Genomic DNA, 19,653 nt, shown 5'->3' with positions numbered 1-19,653 from the left:
GTTTAAAAGTGCACAGAGCAAGGGTTTCTCAGATGAGCTTGTCACTGCATCTGTGTACACAATGCTTTCAAGAATGAAACTTTGCTGAATACTGGCACCCTCTCTGTGTTACAGCCATATGAATAATAATTCTGAATAGTCTGATAAGTAAAACTGATGGATCAATGAAAATGAGCTAGAAATAAAACAATAAATGAAAAAACCCCAGACATTCTCTTCATCTTCAGCACATTTCTTTTGCCTACCTATCTCCATCAGTAGTCTATGGTGAATTTAAATAAAAGAGGTTCCAATTCAATATAAGGGAAAACTTTTTCACTGTTAGGGCAGTCAAGAAGCAGAACAGGTAGCCCATAAAGGTTGTGCAGTCTCCATCCAGAGAAGTTTTCAAGACTCGACTGGATAAAGCCCTGCTCTGAGGAGCTGACCCTGCTTTCAGCAGGTTGGACTAGAGACCTCCTGAGGTCCCTTCCCACCTGAATTAATTCTGTGATTCTGCAATATATTCTAAACTATTACCCATGATGGAAAACTGTATTAGCTTTCTTTTCCCTGGCTAAATTTAAGATGCAGCAGTCTTACAGATAGAGAACGATGCTTAAGCAGTACTTCAGTCTAGTGAGATTTTTGATTAAAACATTTATGAAGGCTGAGTCAGAGTTTTTTTTTTAATGCAAGCTAAGCACCAAACTAAATACATTCAGGACAGCTGTGAGCTGAGAGCAAAAACTTGTAAGGAAGCCATTCGGTCATCACTGGGCTAAACTGTGAAATTAGGGCTAAGAATAGTTAACAATGGGACAGAAGCATTTAATTTTTTCAAATTAAGGACAAATGACAGGCATGGAAAAGCCTGCATATTATCATCCCAGTTTTAAAGGGCTGTTGCCTAAGTAACCCACCCCAATTGCATCCCAATGGGACAGTAATTCTCTCTTGAAGCTGAATTTGTGTGACAAAAACAGTTCCATAACTTTATGCCATAAAGCTGGAGCGTGTTTTAGTTGGTGTGTCGGTGAGCTTCTGCAAAGACAGTCAGTCTCCAGCTGACCCAGGCAGAACCCATGGCTGTCCTGCTTGGAACGTTATGGCCAAATTCCATATTTTTGTGTCATATTTTTGCCATTTTTCATATTTTTAGACATTGAGGATCATTCCTTCTGGCCAAACCCCTAGAATTCAGTCTGTGAAAATCCCAACTGGTGCCATTGGTCTCTTCAATATTTTGCTTTCAGCCTACTGATCGTAACTGTCATAGGAGTGTGACTCCACCCTGAGGACAAGGCACGGTGAAATGGCCTGTTAGGCCCTGTTTGATCACAGATGAGGCATCCGTATGGAGCCCAGGAGGCTCGTGCAGCATTTATGAGCCAGAAGTTGCTGAGGCCCTTTTTGACTAGACTGGACAAGACTGATATTAGAACAAAGAATCAAATACAAATGATATAAGAAACAGCTACTTTTGTCCTGAATATAACACCAAGCACGGCAACAACTTTGTGTAGAGTATGTGCTTGTTAAGATATGCAAGTGCATGCACCATGAGGATCTTTTCTTGTAAGGCAGGATAGATTTGTTGTCCAGAAAAATGGAACCTGAGTAAGGTCCCTGAAAGCTACTGCAGTAGAAAATGATGCCACTTGTCACTTAGTACTGCATGGTTTTCCTCACAATAACAAACTGTGATTTCTATGATGAAGACATTCTGATATCAACACCTGACTTCTTTTTATTTGTTTTAAATTGCATTTGATAGTTAATACTCACTTAGATCAGATTATTAGTACATAAATTTATCAGAATTACAGATATATTTGCCTGAATTTCTTAATGTTTTCAAATAGTCAACAAAACTATCCTGGTTTGCTTCCTGTTCAAAAAAAAAAAAAAAGTCTCAACCTTCTGCAGCTCATATGGCAGGAAATTGTTCCCTCATGATACTGAAGATCAGATGTCCACCAGATATATTGAGCAAAACTATGGGAAACAGGCTTTATGCCCAATCCATATGCAGGAGTCACTAAATGCAGCAAGATGGGAAATTTAACAGTTTGAGTTAGAGTTGCAGTTCTTCTAACCCATTATGCTTTCTCTAAACTGGGCAGCACTAGAAACCTCAGAGAAGGGTAAGAATATTGCCAGTTGGATGTGAATTTATCTACCTCCCAACAATTAAATCTCATCCTGATATTTGTTAATAATTAAAGATTACTTTAAACATCTATACATCCATTAGATTGGATATCCCTTTCCGACTGTTCTCAGCACGGAGAATGTCCAAGTCCTTTCTTTAGTTAGGTTTGTAAGTTCTTGGCCTCACTCATATCCTATAGCAGTGAGTTCAAGAAGCTTTCACTTTTTTAGGGTTCTCCTACCAAACCAACTTTTAGCTTCAGAAATGACATTTTGAATTGTTGTGCTGTAAAGTGGGGAAATACAGTTATTTTGCTACACTTCTCATCTCTTTTCTCAACCTTTAAAATCTCTCCTCATCCCCTGTTGCTTTCTCCTGTTGTTAACTACTCCTGTTTTGCAATATTCTCCCTGAAATGGGCTGAGAAGTACTGCACACAGCAACATTCCCTGTGAGTGGTTTGACAGGTAAAGGAAATCAAGCAAGCAAACTGTTTCTCCATCACAAACAGCCACTAATATAGCTTAGACTTTTCTGTTGGCTGGGGAATCCCCTAAGAAGCTTTCACAGGGATGGAGAAAGCAGAGACAAGATCAAGACAAGTGCTCTAAAGCTGCGCTTAGGGGAAGAGGCTGACGGTGTTCGAGGGTGTTGCTGAGGGGATCTCCTTGGCTAGTTTCTGGTTTTGGCTTTATTACCTGGCTGTGCTTTCAATTTATTTCAAAGGGGCCTGGAGCCTTATAAATCTGCATACATAGTAAGAAGGAGAATCTCTTAATGGTGCATACTGAAATTCGAGTCTAATCATAATTGAGAGTACATTTTGATTTAAATACATATTGAGGCAACCTATTCATGTAGCTTTCTTCTACAAACGGAGTTTTTTGCCTTCTATAGGAGTAGAGAACCACATTTTCTGATAGAGGAATAGCTTGGAATGAAAAAAAAAAAAAATCCACTCTCCACATCACCATTCACACATACTGAGCAGTAACAGACTGAAATTTATGAATATAGCTTCTGGACTGTTGAAATAATGAAGGTCAGCAGGGTTCAAGATGGGAAAAAAGGGTTTCTTTTTTTTCCTGCATCCAACCTTTACAGTACACAAACCATTATCCAGAAGATGGTTATAAGTCTGTTTCAACTGAGGCTTATTTGGGCTGTAACACTCAGCTGCTTCTACATATACCAGCAGTCCAACAGACACTCAACCAGAACAATACTGCTGACTTGGGCCTGTCATCTTTATCTGCTTGTACAAGGTTCTCTGCTCTAGATAAAAGAGAAAGAGATACTGGGCTTACAAGTGCTGGCAGTATCTTTAGTTGGAGTTTTGTGATCATCCTTAATTTGTCTACTCAAGTAATGTACAGGGAGTGAGCTGGAAAGAAAATCGGCCCCAGTCATCCAAATTAAGCCGCATACAATTGAGGAAAATCATGACCAAAAGCAAATGCAAGCAGGATGATTTTAGATAAGAAAGCTTTTTTTCTTTACCAATGGGAAACAGGAATGACTGTTTCAGATTCTCCACACTTTCCTCTACTTTCCAATAGCTTCTGGAAGGACTAAAATAAGAACTTATCTTCCACAGCCTGTGGGAGCAGATCAGTAGGAGCTCCAAAGTATTGCTGATTTCTGATGTATCTATGCACTAACAGCAGTGGTGTTTATTGAAATATCACTGTTTTGGCTCTTACACTTGAGACTAGTTAAATAGATTATTTTATATCACCTAAAAACTATATTGAGAACTTCTTTGTCAGAAAGTATATTTAGCCCAAATTAAGTCTATTTAGACCAAATTCATCCACTAGGAAGGAGTTTTAACTACAATAAGATATAAAAGTACAAATAAGATCTGGTAATGCAGGTGCTGGCTAACAAAATGGTTTCAAAATTGTGATGTGTAACTCTACTTCATGAAGACTTTTGAAAAAGAGATCAGTTTCTTAAAATGGTGCTGTCTTTATTGACTTAGATGAACTGTTCTCAAAATACGAAAATGTATTTGTTGCTTCTAAATACGTATTTAATTCCAGCTCTTTCCTAATGCACCTCAGACATACTAACTTCTCCATTGACTGTCTAGGCAAGAGAAAGATTGCTTTCTCCATCTTTCTGACCAAGATAGTTTTATGAGCTAAATCATATGAGCTAAATATTCACTTATGGACCTACTGGTTTTGCCATATTTTATTCCTTTTCCTCTGCACAAGTCTGTTATTAGACGTTAGTTTATTGGCAGCCTCTTTTAAACCATAAAGAAAATTATTACCTGTTAAAAGTCCAATCCATTTTCTAACATTAAACTTCTATCACAACAGGTAACTGCTACAGTATTTGAAAGGATTGCCTTTTATATCATTTATTATACTAAGAAATCTGCAGTAATTGATTGTCCATACTACTACTCACTGTTTTCTGCTATCGTGTCATTTTTTCTTCTCATAAGATTTCTTCTATTTTTGACAGATTTCTTCAGCTCTTGTAAATTTTAACTAATGAGAACTCCTAAAACTTCTTTGCATAAACACTAGTTTTATAAAGCCATATTACTATCTGACGTATCAAAGTCTTTCTTTTCTATTAGTGAAAGTTACAGCTGGTAGTGAACTTTATGTATCAATACTATCAAGGTACATGAGCATCATTTACACAAACAGAAGAGGCCAGTAGTCCTTTTTAAAGACAGTCTTTCTGAAATAAAAGATTCATGGGTGAACTCTCACCAACTACTTTGAAAAGTCAGGCTGAAGGTTTTAGTGATGGACAATATGCATTCCTGAAGTCATCCAGGCTTGTAACTTTGAAATCACCATACTCTCCATTGCTTTCGCTATCTACTGGGAATTGACTGCACACATTATGACCAGTTGGCTGTTAACAGAAATCCCGTGCATGCATGCATATGCATATAAAAATCCTTGAACAAGTTATGTTTGTACTCAGAAAACTACATGGCGCATCTGTTCAGACATGGACTAAACAGCCTCAAGTGCAATGTCAGATTTGCTTATATCACATCATAGCAGGTCGTGCATTAGAGTAGATATTTACTCCAGATTAAATTCAGCTTACAAAAGAAGGCCCAGCCATGTCTTCTCCATTTCAGAATGGTGTTAAGTAGGCTTAAACAACGCAAAAAAGCCTAGGTATGTTCAATTGCAGGGCTGAACTTTTTCATCAGTAGGTAATAAAGACAGAGATTCAGAGCTTCACAAAGTAAACAGGTGCTCCCAGGAGATACACCTTTATATACCACATCCTACATCATCCTATTTTAGAATTTTAATTATTTCTGTGGGTAGCCATCTGTGGTCACCACCACCATCCTTAACCAAACAAGCACCATACTTCCCCCTCCAGAAATACACTGTTTTGATGTGGAAGTTAAAAGAAAATAGAAAACAAAATGAACAATGAAAACAGGGAAGCTATGTAGAAAAAAACCCTTTTAACTGCAGAATGAATTATTAGTCAGAATAGTTAGTTGGCACTTTTCGATTAGGTGAAATTACTTACTGAGATATTCAGTAATACTGACAGATAAGAGTCTACTGAGTATCTAGTTCTACAAATGTTTAATTAAAAGGTAGGGATACATGATGCCAGAAAAGGTCTAATTAATTTCTATGCCTCAAGAACATTTTCTTAGCACTGTAATTTACAAACGTGTGTGTAACACATGCCGTCTTCTTAGTATCTTTCTTTCAGTTTCAAAGCTACAGGTTTTACCATATAATTATACATAACAAAAATTAGACCTTTTCCCACTACACTTACAACAGAACCAACTTTTAATATGATTTTAGAGCAACAAATAAAACACAAAAATGTGAATGAGCATAAAAGGCATTTTATAATAATATGTGTGTACTATATGTGTACTAAACTGTTTCATAACTCTGTAATTTGCAAACCCCTCCTGTAAAGTTAAAATGTAAATGAAAGAAGGTATAAATAGGATACTTAAGCACTGAACATGTTTTTTCAAGTCAAATTTTGCTGTATTATTGAATTACGGCAAATAGCCTTTCGCTGGGTATTTAACTGGGTGAATAACTGCTTTCTGGGTACTATGGAAATGAAACTTAGCAAATTACAGATGAAAACAGATACAATTTGTGAACTTTCATGCTTTTATCCGTGAACCTTACCCGGCTGACTACCTATTCCACATACTCTTGTCACATATCGAGAAGAGAGATCTCATTAGCCAAATTCAGATCTTTGGATCTTGTGCTTAGAAGCAACTGAACTGTATGAAAGGCACTCGGCTACCTTTCCTGTGATAAAAACCTTCTAGCTGAAAGGATGTTTAAAGTTTCTATGTAGAGTTCTAGAAGAAACATAAATGATACAGTCCAGAAAAAACATCTCAAACAACATCATAGAGTGAAAATGAGGATAAATTCATTCCTGGAGCGTAACGAAAAGGAGACGGCCAAGCTCAGCTTGTATAAAAGTTCCTACTCAGTAACACGCACAGGACAAGTGGGTTGCCATCCTGTGACAGGCGCTGGCTGTGTAAAGTGTCATACAAGAACAGCTGACTATACAATGCTGGATGAGTATGATGCTTAAGATGCTGTGTAATAAGGTAAACTCCGAAACGACTGTTTCATCGCAGTTGCTACAAGACCAAAAGGAAATCGCTAGTATAGTCCTACAATACTACATTCTCATTGTCCTGGACGATAGCAAAACAGCATGATAACAATATACTGAATTAATTCAAATAATAACAGAGCCTAGTTTACTTTGCTGTAGTGCAGGAAATATTTTTCCTTAGAAAAGCCTATGCAAAGGAATATATGCCTCTTTAGATGGTACAGTGAAGAATAAAACAACTCACTTCCTTATTTTTCAAAAGCTTTGTCTTCCTTTAGGAATATTTTGGCACATATACATAGAAAGGCAAAAACTAGCTGTAGCTATCATCTTGCTTTGACAGCATGAAAACTAAATGAAGAAAATCACTTGGAAAGAGAATAATATAAGGAAAATAAGTTCTGAACTGCAGCTCTTGAACTAGTTGCCCAGCTTGCTAAATTAGCATCCCATTATTGGAGATCTGCAAGAAGCTTCTTAAGTCTCTGGAATGTATTGTATTGTTAGTAAAGCTGAGAACAAATAGCGATGTTTTATGGTTAGGAAAGGCGACTGGGCAATCAAAACTATTTGGGGTGCTAACATTAAAGCTTGAAAAGCTGGCTAACGTCAGTGCCAGTACCACACAGAAAATTAACATGCTGGCAACAAGATGGAGGGAAATAGCTCACTGATAAAATACTCAAGAAGTAAAGATGTATAGCTGCTGATAGACAACTTGACCAAGGGGAAGTGGTAGACAAAAAGCAGAACAAGTGACCTGTCAGGCCACTGGAAGGTTTTTCAGTAACTGGTTGCAACTGTAATGGCCCTGCAAGAATACAACATGAAAGCATTCTCATTGTTGCTGAAAAAAATGAAATAAAACAGAGGTAAGAGCATTTTCATTACATATTATGTAATCTGAAACGAGTCTCACGTTTGAAAACGTAGAGGAAAAAAAGTGTTAGTTGAGAGAAAATTACCTGGAGCAAACAATTGGGGAAAGGAGGAACACAAAGCCCTTCTCAGCAGGCTAAAAAACTACAGTGCAGTAGTCCAGGATGAAATAACTGCAGATCTGCTCAAAGCAAACAGAAATTAAGAAAATCACTTTACTTCATGAAAGAATGGGAGAAAGAGTCTATCCTCAAAGTAGCAATGGTATTACTATAAAATTTTCCAAGAAAGGTGACAAGAGCAGCTGCTGGAATGCTCTCACACTGCTAGGGAAACTCTGTACCACTGTAACTCTACAGATGACAATTCATTAACAGCAGATTTTGAAAGAGCTGGAACAAAAGCCAGCCCCTTCTCTGTTTTATGCTACCCAACATTGCTGAACGCAACAGATGGTAGCTATTGTTACTTGTAAGTTTCACTGACTTTTAGGAAATTTTTGACTGAGTGTTTGTGACAGGTACAGGGAATTCCTTGTAGACATATATAAATGCTCCATGTATTTTAACAGGGTGCCAGATATACTGTGATACCCAATAAGGATTAGATATAACCATGTCCTCTCTTCTGCTATCTGGTGTTATTCCTGGTTGCGTTATGAAAAAGATGCCCAGCTTAGAAACTGAAATTCTGAAGGAGGATGGATGTCCAGATTTGATGTCACGTGCCTTTTGACTACATCTGCTGTATTTTGTCCGGTAAGAATTAGCCTAATCAGAGCTATTAAGCAAACAGGCTTCGCAATCAACAAATCAAAACCAGTATGACAGTCAACTTGATCCCATAAGATCCCATTTTTCTCTAATAAGAAGCCATGAGGACTGCTAACAAGTTTATTTTGTTAAGCTAAGCTTTAAGTCTAATGATAGCCTGCGTAATCACAATCCAAGTAACTAAGTTAATACAACTTTCTGAGGCTTGCTTGAATCTACAACGTTTAGCACGATTAGCACACGCTATGCATCGTTAGTGGCAACGTACCGAGCATATTCCTGTAGGGGTCAGAATCACGGAAAAGCAGTAAGTAACTAAAGGAAGTGAAGCAGCTGCTAGTATTTATGCTTGTGATGGATGTTCACAGTAAAATGATCAGACAGAACAGAGAATATCTGTCCAAGGTCTTGACATGACACTCACAGCTGTGCAAACAGCACAGATGGGAAGATGATTTAGAGTAGCCAAATTCTGAAAATGCCCGAAAACAGGCCCTCAAAACAAGATGTTTTCTGGTGACCTCCCTTCCCCCCTCCCTGTTTCCCCAAGATAAATTAAGACAGATCCTCCAGAAAGGACTCTTTGCAGTATAATGCAGCAACTTCACAGATTAACAACTTGAACAATTGGTTCAGGATGTGTTTAGTTCAGGATGTGTTGATGAAAGATGATCTCTGCACGATACACCCAGATGTACACAAAATTAATTGGCTTCTCTGAACACTCAGTACAAATTGCTGTGAAAACATCAGCTTGTATCCTTTTGTGGGCTCCCTTAGATCCACAAAATTCTATGGGTTTTCCAAGTAATTAGGATGCAAATAGCATGTGCAACAAAGTCCGTCCCTTCGGAAGGCTATTACAGGTTAAAAAAAAGAATTTTCCACTTGCTGAAGTAACGCAGCAAACAAAGGTACATATGAACTACGCCTCAATAAGCTGTGTGATGAACTAATGGCAATCAAAAGAATAATTTACTTTGGGTTGTCTTCCCAAAACAGACAACTAGACCTTACTTTTACTTCCAGTGCCTCTCCTCCTACCCCCCACCAAACTAAAAATGTCTTGCTTTGATTAATGCCTCTGAAATTAGACTTTGCAACTCAGACTCTTCTTAATGTACTCCTAAAGTACAAGACGTGAGAAAACTTGAGATGCTACGCTCTTCTTATTACAGGCATAATTTTAAAAAAAGGCCCCACAAAACGGTTCTGGGGCTAACCTAAGAAGCTGTTAAATAGCTGTGTTCACGTTGCGCTGTGCAGGTGATGTACTAAACACAAGTTACATCTGTTATTACCAAATAGTGTGGACCAACATGAGCAGATTAGTTGGTGCAGAGGCTCCAGCTGTTCCAGTTTCTGCGTTTCTGAGTGTCTTTGTACTCTCTAGTATGCTCCTGAGGCCTGAATGCTCGTTAGTGGTTGCAGCATATTAGTGGCACTCCTGCAGCGCATTTCAGGTTTAGTTTCATCTGAATAGAATCCATTTCATGTGTAGGAAATGAATCAAAGCACAGTAAGTGGAGCTCATTAGGAGATGCATTTCAAAAGCACGTCCTGCATCCAAGCGGAAAGGTCAACACAGAGTACCCTACTGGAGACACACCCAGACTCTTAAACCTGAACTGGTTCTGCAAAGAGCTCTCTGAGTGCACCTGCATTTATACAATTTTTGCTGCCTTCGTATACTAGTTGCACATCCCTGCTGTACAGTATACAAAGTGATTTGTGGGTGGAAAACAAAGCATCATCAACTGCTCCCCCTCACCCCTCCCCTGCAAAACATGGATTCTAGATATGCAGGAACAATTAATTTAACTTCTTGCGGTAAAAGCCTAGATTGAGTGTGGTAAATTACTTTGAACAGCACTAGATAATTAAACCAAGAAAAACCTCCAACAAATGAGAGATACTTTAAAAGATTCTACAGGTAAAAAAAAAAATATCCACAGCACCCAAATTGGCTCTGCTCCCTCCTCCTCCCCCTGCAAATGCTATGCAGAACTGTTTAAGACACGTCATTCTTTCCTACAAGAAAGGATTGGTATCTCTTACAGCCCCTCCTCAATGTCGTCTACCGTTAGAGTGGAACAAAGGGTTACAAAGAGACTGTGTACAAGCCTGGAGAAACACAGGAAGCTAAATTAGGGGTTTAGCTGAACAGCAAAAGAGTTTGCTTATTTATTTTATTGCTTGTACAACCAGCATGATGGGAAGTCAAAAGAGTTCTTTCTCTTCTCAAGGTTACAGGTTATTTGGTGCCTTTGCTTGGTCTTTCTTTAATCTTTTTTTTAAGTGTCATGACGTTCAGGGAAGAGCGAGTATTTTCTTATAGACTAGATCTGCCAAAACTGAATGGATTGGGCAATTTTCCTTTGACTTTGGTAGGAGCAGTTGCAGATCACAGAGTGCCTGAACAACATGGCAGAAATACAGTTCAGTCTTCTTGTATGCAGGCAATGGGGTGCAGGCATTCATTTTTACTGTGAGCTAATTTTGATGGATGCTTTTTTTGCCTAACTCTACTTGTTTAAAAATATTTCTTATGCTATTTTTGGCTTTTCCTAATTTGAGGGATACTTTCACATCAACAAGTAACAACATCTGAGTGGCTTCCTGAAAAGGCAGGCGGGTGCTACACATGGGAATCTACTTGGTCACCAACTCAGCAGCACTTTCTGTTAAAGACAAATTTAAAAGTAACTGAAGCAGGAACCAACTATACAAAAGAAAAAAAAAGATAGAGTTAGCAATGACCTTGAACTGAGAACTTGATTTATCTTAAGTGTCTTAAATCAAAGCACTGAATTTTACTTTGTGTGTTTTGTATACAAAAGATCTTTGTTAAAAAATACTCTTCCCTCACCTTGTCATCAGTTCTGGAGGTTCCTGGCACCTACCATTCAAACATACTTCCTTAAGAATTTATCAGAAAGTTCTTGCTTCTCACAGTTACACAAGAACACGTTTCTGATTGATAGTAGTTATAAAAATAACTTTTATATGTGTGATAGGAAACCACAATCATTTCCCAAGAGCTGTCTTCTGCAACACAGTGGGCTTAGCTACCAACCCTGCTATCTGTTATTAATGTGTCATGTGGTCTATGCTAAGATAACGGCATGCAAAGCTCCATGCATAGATAAATATTTTAATTTTCACTTGTTTTCTTCAGGCCAGATGTTAAAAAGGTGTTAAATATCTCTTTTAAGTTAAGCTGCCAAAGGATTGCTATATGCCTACAAAGTGCAGCGAATCCCACACACCTCCCTGTGTGTTTCTTATTCACTTCAGCAGAAACAGAATCTGGATGTACTGTATCATCTCTTACCCAAGGATTAAGCTCAGCAGATCGCTGAAGTCACTTGAAGTCAAACATGAGTAATGTCATTTGTGCCTGTTTATGCCACACGCAGAAACCAACATGAGTGCGTTTGGCTTATCATACCCTCACTACTCAATGTTTAAGAAGGGAGTGGACGTTTGTATTAAAACAGAAGGCCCCTCATACTCCAGTATGATGTCAGTAATATAGCTCCTCAGAGCATGTTATTGTTTTAAACAGAGGTCTCCACACTTTCACATTGGTTATAAAATACTTAGTGCTGCTGGACTGGAAGGAAAATGTCATACATCTGCAAACAATTAGAAGGAGCAGGACTTCATATTTGATTTACTAAACAATAAAACAAGCTTAAGTGTGACTATATGTGTAAGTTACACTCCCTAGGAGCCTCAAGCAGTTATCATAGCAAAGTCTTTTAACCATAATTAAATAAAACCACAGTGGGACCATCGTTGATCAAGATTATCTTTTATAAGATATTTTCGGCAGTGAAATGCATGAAGATCATGAAGTTGAACGCATACTTTAAGTGCTCCAAAAGTCTTTTATCCCTTCTTTCAAGCACGCTGTCCACTACCCTTTTTCCAGCTGGAATTCATTCAGTACAATACATTTCAGCTTTTAAGTAGTAATGTTTCCATACTTTCTCCATTTAGAATGAAATTTTGGAACACGAAAATTAGTAGCAAAACTCTGATTGACTTGGTAAAGCCTAAGATTTCACCATACTTTGCGTCTCTCCTAGTTGAAACTCCAGTACTATAACAACAGTTGGTTGTTGTTAAAATTAACCAAAGACTTGTAAGCTGTATACAAGTGTTTACCTGCAAGTTTCAGGCCGTCAGAGTATGCAGAGGAGCGGGAAGTATCACTAATCTCCTCAACAAAACCGACATTCCCCAACCAGTCTTAAAAAGTTAACCTGAACTCACAATCGTTATTCAGAATGTAGTAATGCACTAGTACTACACAGTTAAGTTTTCCTATGCTTTCACTTATTTGTGCATCCGAAAACATTGTAGTAAGAGATGTTCCATTTTTGGAAATCTTCTAGCAGTACTTGCAAATTTTATAAAATGAGAATGTTGTTACATGCTAAAGTTAAAGCAGTTTAATCACAATTCACCAGTGAAGATGAGTGTCACAGTAACACGGTGTAATGTAATGGGTGGAACGCTAGAGTGAAAGCGGGAGTCTAGTATTCTGCCCTGGTTTGGCCACTAATTTGCAAAGCTGGGGAAAATAATTTGCCTCACTTCGCACTGATTTTCTCATGTGAAAGCTTGGGTTTAAGGGGATCAGGGTACTGACCTCCTTTGGTGACTCATTACTTGACATTCTTGAATTAGAGTGTCAGAAACGCTGACCATTACTAGATAGGCAGAGTCTCAGAGTTGCATTTCTGGCTTATGAAAATAACTTATCCAGCGCCCATGATGATTACTATGCTTCAGAATGACAGGGAATTTACTTACTAGTGATAAATAACGTTCTGTATGCATGAATACCAGAGAGAATGGAACTACCAGCGTGTAATACAGCTTGCCCTGTTTATAGCCACTCAAGTACTATTTTATACGATTATACTGTTAAGGGCCACAAAATGGAAGAGATGAACAATGGGGTCAAATTTTGCCCTCCGATGTTTGCATGGGTATCTTACTAACTTGCTTGAAAGCTAAGAAGATCATGAACAAGGAGTAGAATATATTTTTATGAAAGAAAAAACAGTGGATGAAACATTTGTTACTTCAGCCCATATAAGAGTAAACTATTTATATAATATAATAAATGAAACAGTCTTAGTTTATAGTAGTGCTCGCAAGTCTGATTCCTAAATGCATACAATTAACATTGCTAATACCCTGAGAATTTTGGCACTGTGGGTGGTGTATGTACACTCAAGTGAAAGCTCTTCATTGCCATAGTTTCAGGGACTGGCTAAACTAAGACTGGAAGTAAGCTGACAGGGTCTGTGTATGACTATTTCCATAGAGCTCAGAAGAGCACGAGCTGTACAGATGTTTGGTTCCTACCGTTTTGGGAAACATCACTTATACAAATATGATGTGCATGGCGGGGGGGGGGGGGGGGGGGAAGGGAGGAACCCCGCCCACCCCCCCACTATTCTACTGCAGAACTATCTGATCTAAGCAAAAGTTCATATAGTGAACTTCATTTTTGTTCTATTCAGCATTCACTTACTGAAAAAAAAGTAACAGAATCGTTTAGGTTGGAAGGGACCTCTGGAGATCATCTAGTCCAACCTCCCTGCTCAAGCAGGGTCAAAAATACAGTTTAAATATTTGGAACTTGTCTATATTATGCCCTGCTATGTTACCTACTTTCTTCAAAGCACTGCCTCTTGCACATACTTAATACAGTCCAAAGTGCTTGACTAAAATTGCTTATTTGTATTAAGTTTTTTTTGAAGATCTGCAGACAACTGTTAATTCTACTTCTTAATCTGAAATAGAGGAAACAAGTGGTAAGGTGCAAGAAACTGCACATTCTGCCACCTTGAACAACAACATGCATGTATTATACATCTTAGGGAAGTGTGTATGTGTTCAATACAATAGTGCAACAACCTATTTCTAATAAATGCAGAAGTTATTTGCTGCCTTTTTCCAGGAACAGATTTATCATCACATACTTTCTACTTATACTGAAAGTAAGACAGCAACTTGCTTACCTTGGCACACATTGTGATCGCTTTGTTCATAACCAGCTGCACACTGTATTTGATGAGTTGGGTTTGGAGGGGCACGGTGAGGATCAACAGGAGTCCGTCGAATTACATTATTTCGACCACTAGTGGATTCAGCTGCTGCTGCTTCTTCTCGTTCATTTACAATAATTTGGGCTGTTCTAGGTAGACATAGGTATCCTCCATAGTGGTTAACACATTTCATACCACCTTTACATGCATCTGGGACTATTTCACATTCATCAATATCTGTGGTTAGCAACAACACAAGTCATGCTTTTAACAGTGGAACATTCTGCAACAGCCATTAATACAAGTAATACAATGACATGCAAGCACACCTCTTTGTCCAGGGATGTGTAATGGCAATACTAAAAGAATTCCAATGACAAGTCTTTCTTTGACAATGACTTACTGTACCTTTGCACCGTTGCCTAATAGGATCCCATTCATAGCCATCTGTGCATTGCTATACAGAAAGATACAGAGAAGAAACAATGAGTACTTAAATCGTTACTTTAATCAGGATTCTATTCTGAAGAGAAAAATAAAGGATGAACTCGAACTCTGACATTAGAAGAAATGTACCTCTAGCTTATCGAGATATAGAAACATAGCAGCACTTGTGCAGGAAGAATAAAGAGTATATACAGATACAGCCTCCATCTCAGGAAGCTCCTAACCTACAGTTTGTTGTGAGTAGGGAGGTTTTACTGGGGGTAAGGAATAAGGCAAGAAAAGCATTGCTTTTTCCTTGTCTTGTTCCTATATATCTTTTTTTTAAAAGCACCTGCCATCGATCATTGTCTGAGACAGAATACTGCAATAAATGGACTTTTGGACTGACCCAACTGACCAGTATCAATCTCCTTATGGGGGGGGGGGGGAGGAAGAAGGGGGAAAGGAATTTTTTGTAGACTTTGATATGGTTCATTGCCTTCCAAGAGGTAAACACCTTTCATCCTGCAGCAGATTTGCCAGAGGGACCAATGAGCCTTTATGCCCTTCTACTTCATCCTCTCTCCCATTAGCACTTTAGTGATGGGGAGAAATCCTGCAACTGCTGGAAATTCATTCACATGCTTTTTTTTTTTTTTTAAAAAAAAAAAAAAAAGCCACACATGACTGCAGGAACTACAGCCTAGGAAGAACAATTTATATTGTGAGCCTACAATAAACTGTTAAAGGGTATAACAGTGGTACTATTCATATAAATAAGACTTCATAAAATTCAAACAAGACTATACTCAGCAACTGTTCATACCAACACAAACTAGCAACTTTAAAACAATTTTAAATATTCTGCCCTATAGTTTAGATAGATATTTTCATATTCCTTCTGCTCAAAAGCATTAATTGCTTAGAACCTAATTTTCATCACATGTGACAATTCCAGAAACTGATTACCAGTGTCACAATGCTCACTGTGACAAGGCAAATACAGTAGACATTTAAAATAGCAATGAATCAATGGAGCTGTACTATGTAGGTGCATATGCACTCTATGCCGTTTAGAATATTATTTTAATGGCCCTATAGGGGAAAAAGAATTAGTCATAGTCAAGCAAACTAAATCTTTTGCCACTCCTCTGCTTCAGAGGAATTATAAAGTGACAAATTTGACCTTCTGATGCTGAGATCCACTTGTTCCATGTTCTACTATCCTCAAGTTATTTTGAGAAACTTGTTACTAACAGACACTGACTCAGCAGTAGACTAGAAAATATTTTTTTCATTTGCAGGTGACATCAGTGATCTGCCAAACGTAGCAGTGAGTTGGAAGGAAAAGCCTCCGATGTCAGGAAGGGGTAAGCAGACAGCTAATTGTATTATAATTCTCAATCTCTAAAGGAATGACTACATGCTGAGTTGACAACACCAAAGTTACTGTAGCTATGAAAACGCAAACCCAAAGGAAAACAGCGAATTCATGCATTTACTGAATCACCCAGTTCCTGTTAATGCACAACAGGAGTTGTGTCTGTTTAATAGTAAGGAGCCAAGTCCAACTCTTACCAAAGCTGAAGGGAGTTTTACAACAGAAAAGGATTTGGCCCTAAATAAATACGATGTCTGTATGAGAAACAGTAGCATCCTACGGGTAAAATTCCCAGAAGTTAAGTTTCACATTTAAAAGTAATTTTATATGATTATAATGATCATTTAAGAGCCTAAACGCTAAGAACTATTTGAAAGTGGACTACAGAAATCCAAGTCACCCAGGCACGCTAGAAATTTAACATTGGTATAAACTACGTAAGTTTATCAGAAAAACGCTACTGAATTTTTTTTAAAGAGAATATGTAATAAAAGTGGGAAAGGATGGGGTCTCCATATTCACCTACATTTTCAAAAGGTATTTAGGTCTTCATTGCCCACTGATTATATATACATATTCAAAATCTCACAAGCTTCTAAACCTTCAAAAGTCTATTGCTTCTAAAGCCCAGTTAAAATATTTTATGATTGACTGCCTGATGCTTGTGTGAGGTTTCTTTGAGCCCTGTCTTCTATGCTAAGGTCCGGGTCTGCAATATTTACTTGCTGGAGCCATCCTGCTGACTTCAGTGGGATTACTTGTATAAGACATAATCTCAGTCTTTGGTTCTCTAGCTTCTTGCAGAACTAGTGCAATGCCACACAAGCAAAATATGTCTGTATACACATCCAGAGGTACACCCATATGAAGCAAGTTGCTGGGATTACAACTGTAATCAGATGTGAAAATGCAGATTTTTTTTCCCCAGCCCAAGTCGATGTAATTACCACTCCTTCCATGACATTCATTATGTAAGCCAAATAGTGAACACTGGCAGAAGGGGGAGGAAAAAAAAAAAAAAAAAAAAAAAAAAAGCCTTACAAAAAAGGCCTTCTCAATCTCTTACCCCATCTCTTGGTTATAAGCAGAACCTATTTCTAATATTCTAGCAGATTTTCTTCAAGCCATGCAGAAGAACTGCTCAAAAGTAGCTCAGAAACTGACATTCATATGATCACTCCATAACCTAGATGCTTCATTAAGAACACTCAATTTTGAAATACTGGCATTTTGTTAAAAAAATTTGAAATATCCAGAAGAAAAAACAAAAGTGTTTGATCCAAATATATGAAACTTCATAGATAATTAAAACAGGATTTGAAGAAAGTTTAAAAAAGGACAGAAAATTAACTTCACAGTTTTGTTCAGTTCATCAGGCTCACGTAGGTAAGCTTTTCAGAGCAGGGAGTTATAGCTGATTTTGTTCGGTCTGGTAAACCTCAACTTTTAAAATACGATTTCAGAGTAGAAACAGCTTATTTTCTGGTTAACATTCAAAGTCAAGGAACTTGGTATTGCATGCTATATATTGGCAAGAAATTTGTTTTTTCTTAAGGGTCATTTAGAAAAGAATCCCTGCTAAGCAATAATTACCTCAAACTATTAAACCTTACCGTGTATGTTATGGTTTCCTCAGTTTCCTGTGAATGTACTGTAATAAGAATGAAAGCGGCCAAGACCATAGCTGTCAACATCATGAACCTTGAAAGAAAGAACAACAAATACACCAGAAATATTTTTAGCACTTCTTCGCTAGAAAACACAGTCACCGCCTCTGGGAACAGGTCCTGCACTCATTACTAGTGCAAAACGCCTGCTGAACTCCTACCTGCGCGAAGAGGCCAGGACGTAGCCCTTTGGAATTTAAGAAGCGGCTAAGGCTTGCCAGCGTTTCCACTCCGTTATATCTTATTCAGCTGAAGAAGGGGGGGGGGGGGGGGAAAACCCGCTTTAAAACGAGGTAGCAGCTAGTCCCACACTCAACTCACAGCGTCGCAGCCTGGAAGGCTCCTGAGCGAGCACCGCGTAGCGCAACGGCGATCTTGCGACTGCACGATTTGGGTGGCAAAGCAGTTTTTCGGCGAACGCCACCCCGCGCAAGCGGAGCGAGCCGGGGCGACGCGGGCACGTTTACAGCGCGACCCGCCTCGCCGGGCGCAGCGGCTCCGCCGCCGCCGCCGCGCCCGCGGCACCTCGATGCCACCGGCGCCGCGACAGCGCCACACGCCCGGCGGGGGCCGGAGCCGGGGCCAGGGCGAACCGATCCCCCGCGCACCGCCCGCTCTGCTGTCCCGTCCCGTCCCCAGCCCCGCCGCACCGCCCGCCGGGCACCTGCTCAGCCCGGGGCCGCCGTGCCCCGCCGTCCCGGGCCGCGCCCTGCCCTCGGCCCCGCGCCGGCCAGCCGGGCCCCCGGGGCGCCCCGCCGGGGTGGGGTTGGGTTGGCAGCGCCGGGCCGAGCCGGGCCGCAGCGCCCCGCAGAGCCTGCCCGCGCCGCCGGCTCCTACCTGCGGCCGCGGCGCCCGGGGCTCTCCTGGCGGGGCCGCTCCGCGCCGAGTGGAGCTGCTCCCGGCGGCGGGTCACCGCGGTGGATCGGCCCCCTCCGCCCGCCTGCTCGCTGGCTGGCTCCGCTGTGGTGCCGGCGCCTGCCTGCCCGCCGCCTCGCTCACTCTCCCTCCCCCCGCGGGCCCTCGGCTAAATACAAACGGTGCCGGCTGCGCCGGGGCCCCGGGCGCCCCCTGCCGGGGCCGCGGCCGCCTGGCCCCTTCCGCGCGGCGGGCGACCGGGCGGGGCAGCCGGGCACGGCCCCCGCCGCTGCCCCGCGCTGTTCCCCGCTGCCGGTCGAGGTGGCGAAGGCGGCGGCGAGGCCGCCGTCACGCCCCGAAGTGCCGCGTGGCGCCGCCGAGCGGCGCTGCCCGCGGCCGCCGGGCCGGGCCAGGCGGGGCAGGTGCGGCCCAGCGCCCCGCCGCCATTTTGGGCTGCGAGGGCCGGGCTGCGGCGGGGCAGGTGCGGGGTGCCCTGCCACCATCTTGAGTGTGCGAGGGCCGGGTCGGGGCCGGGCAGGTGCGGGGTGCCCCACCACCATCTTGAGTGTGCGAGGGCCGGGTCGGGGCCGGGCAGGTGCGGGGTGCCCCACCACCATTTTGGGCTGCGAGGGCCGGGTCGGGGCCGGGCAGGTGCGGGGTGCCCCACCACCATTTTGGGCTGCGAGGGCCGGGCTGGGGCCAGGCAGGTGCGGGGCACCCCGCCGCCATTTTGGGCTGCGAGGGCCGGGCTGGGGCCCGGCAGGTGCGGGGTGCCCCGCCGCCATTTTGGGCTGCGAGGGCCGGGCTGGGGCCCGGCAGGTGCGGGGTGCCCCGCTGCCATCTTGGGCGT

General features: G+C 41.1%; 1 protein-coding gene across 3 annotated transcripts in view; it reads right to left on the bottom strand.

Moving 5' to 3' along the window:
* The window catches only part of EFEMP1 (EGF containing fibulin extracellular matrix protein 1), a 55,017-nt gene extending 36,061 nt beyond the window's left edge, over positions 1-18,956 (bottom strand). The window contains exons 1-5 of one of the 3 annotated variants that reach the window (XM_068939906.1): positions 18,786-18,956; positions 18,110-18,197; positions 17,895-17,982; positions 14,883-14,931; positions 14,448-14,711 (exon numbers count right to left, since the gene is read on the bottom strand). In XM_068939906.1, the coding sequence (XP_068796007.1) occupies positions 14,448-14,711; positions 14,883-14,931; positions 17,895-17,978 (397 nt within the window). In that variant the 5' untranslated portion in view covers positions 17,979-17,982; positions 18,110-18,197; positions 18,786-18,956. Of the gene's footprint in view, positions 1-14,447; positions 14,712-14,882; positions 14,932-17,894; positions 17,983-18,109; positions 18,198-18,269; positions 18,291-18,785 lie in introns of those variants that run through there. The other 2 variants (XM_068939907.1, XM_068939908.1) reach the window with 2 other exon arrangements.
* Positions 18,957-19,653: the final 697 nt, after the last annotated feature.

This window comes from Struthio camelus, chromosome 3, assembly GCF_040807025.1.
Source record: "Struthio camelus isolate bStrCam1 chromosome 3, bStrCam1.hap1, whole genome shotgun sequence".
Lineage (NCBI taxonomy): Eukaryota > Metazoa > Chordata > Aves > Struthioniformes > Struthionidae > Struthio > Struthio camelus.
Note: the sequence above shows the minus strand (reverse complement) of the source record. Positions and strands in the feature narration are given on the sequence as shown.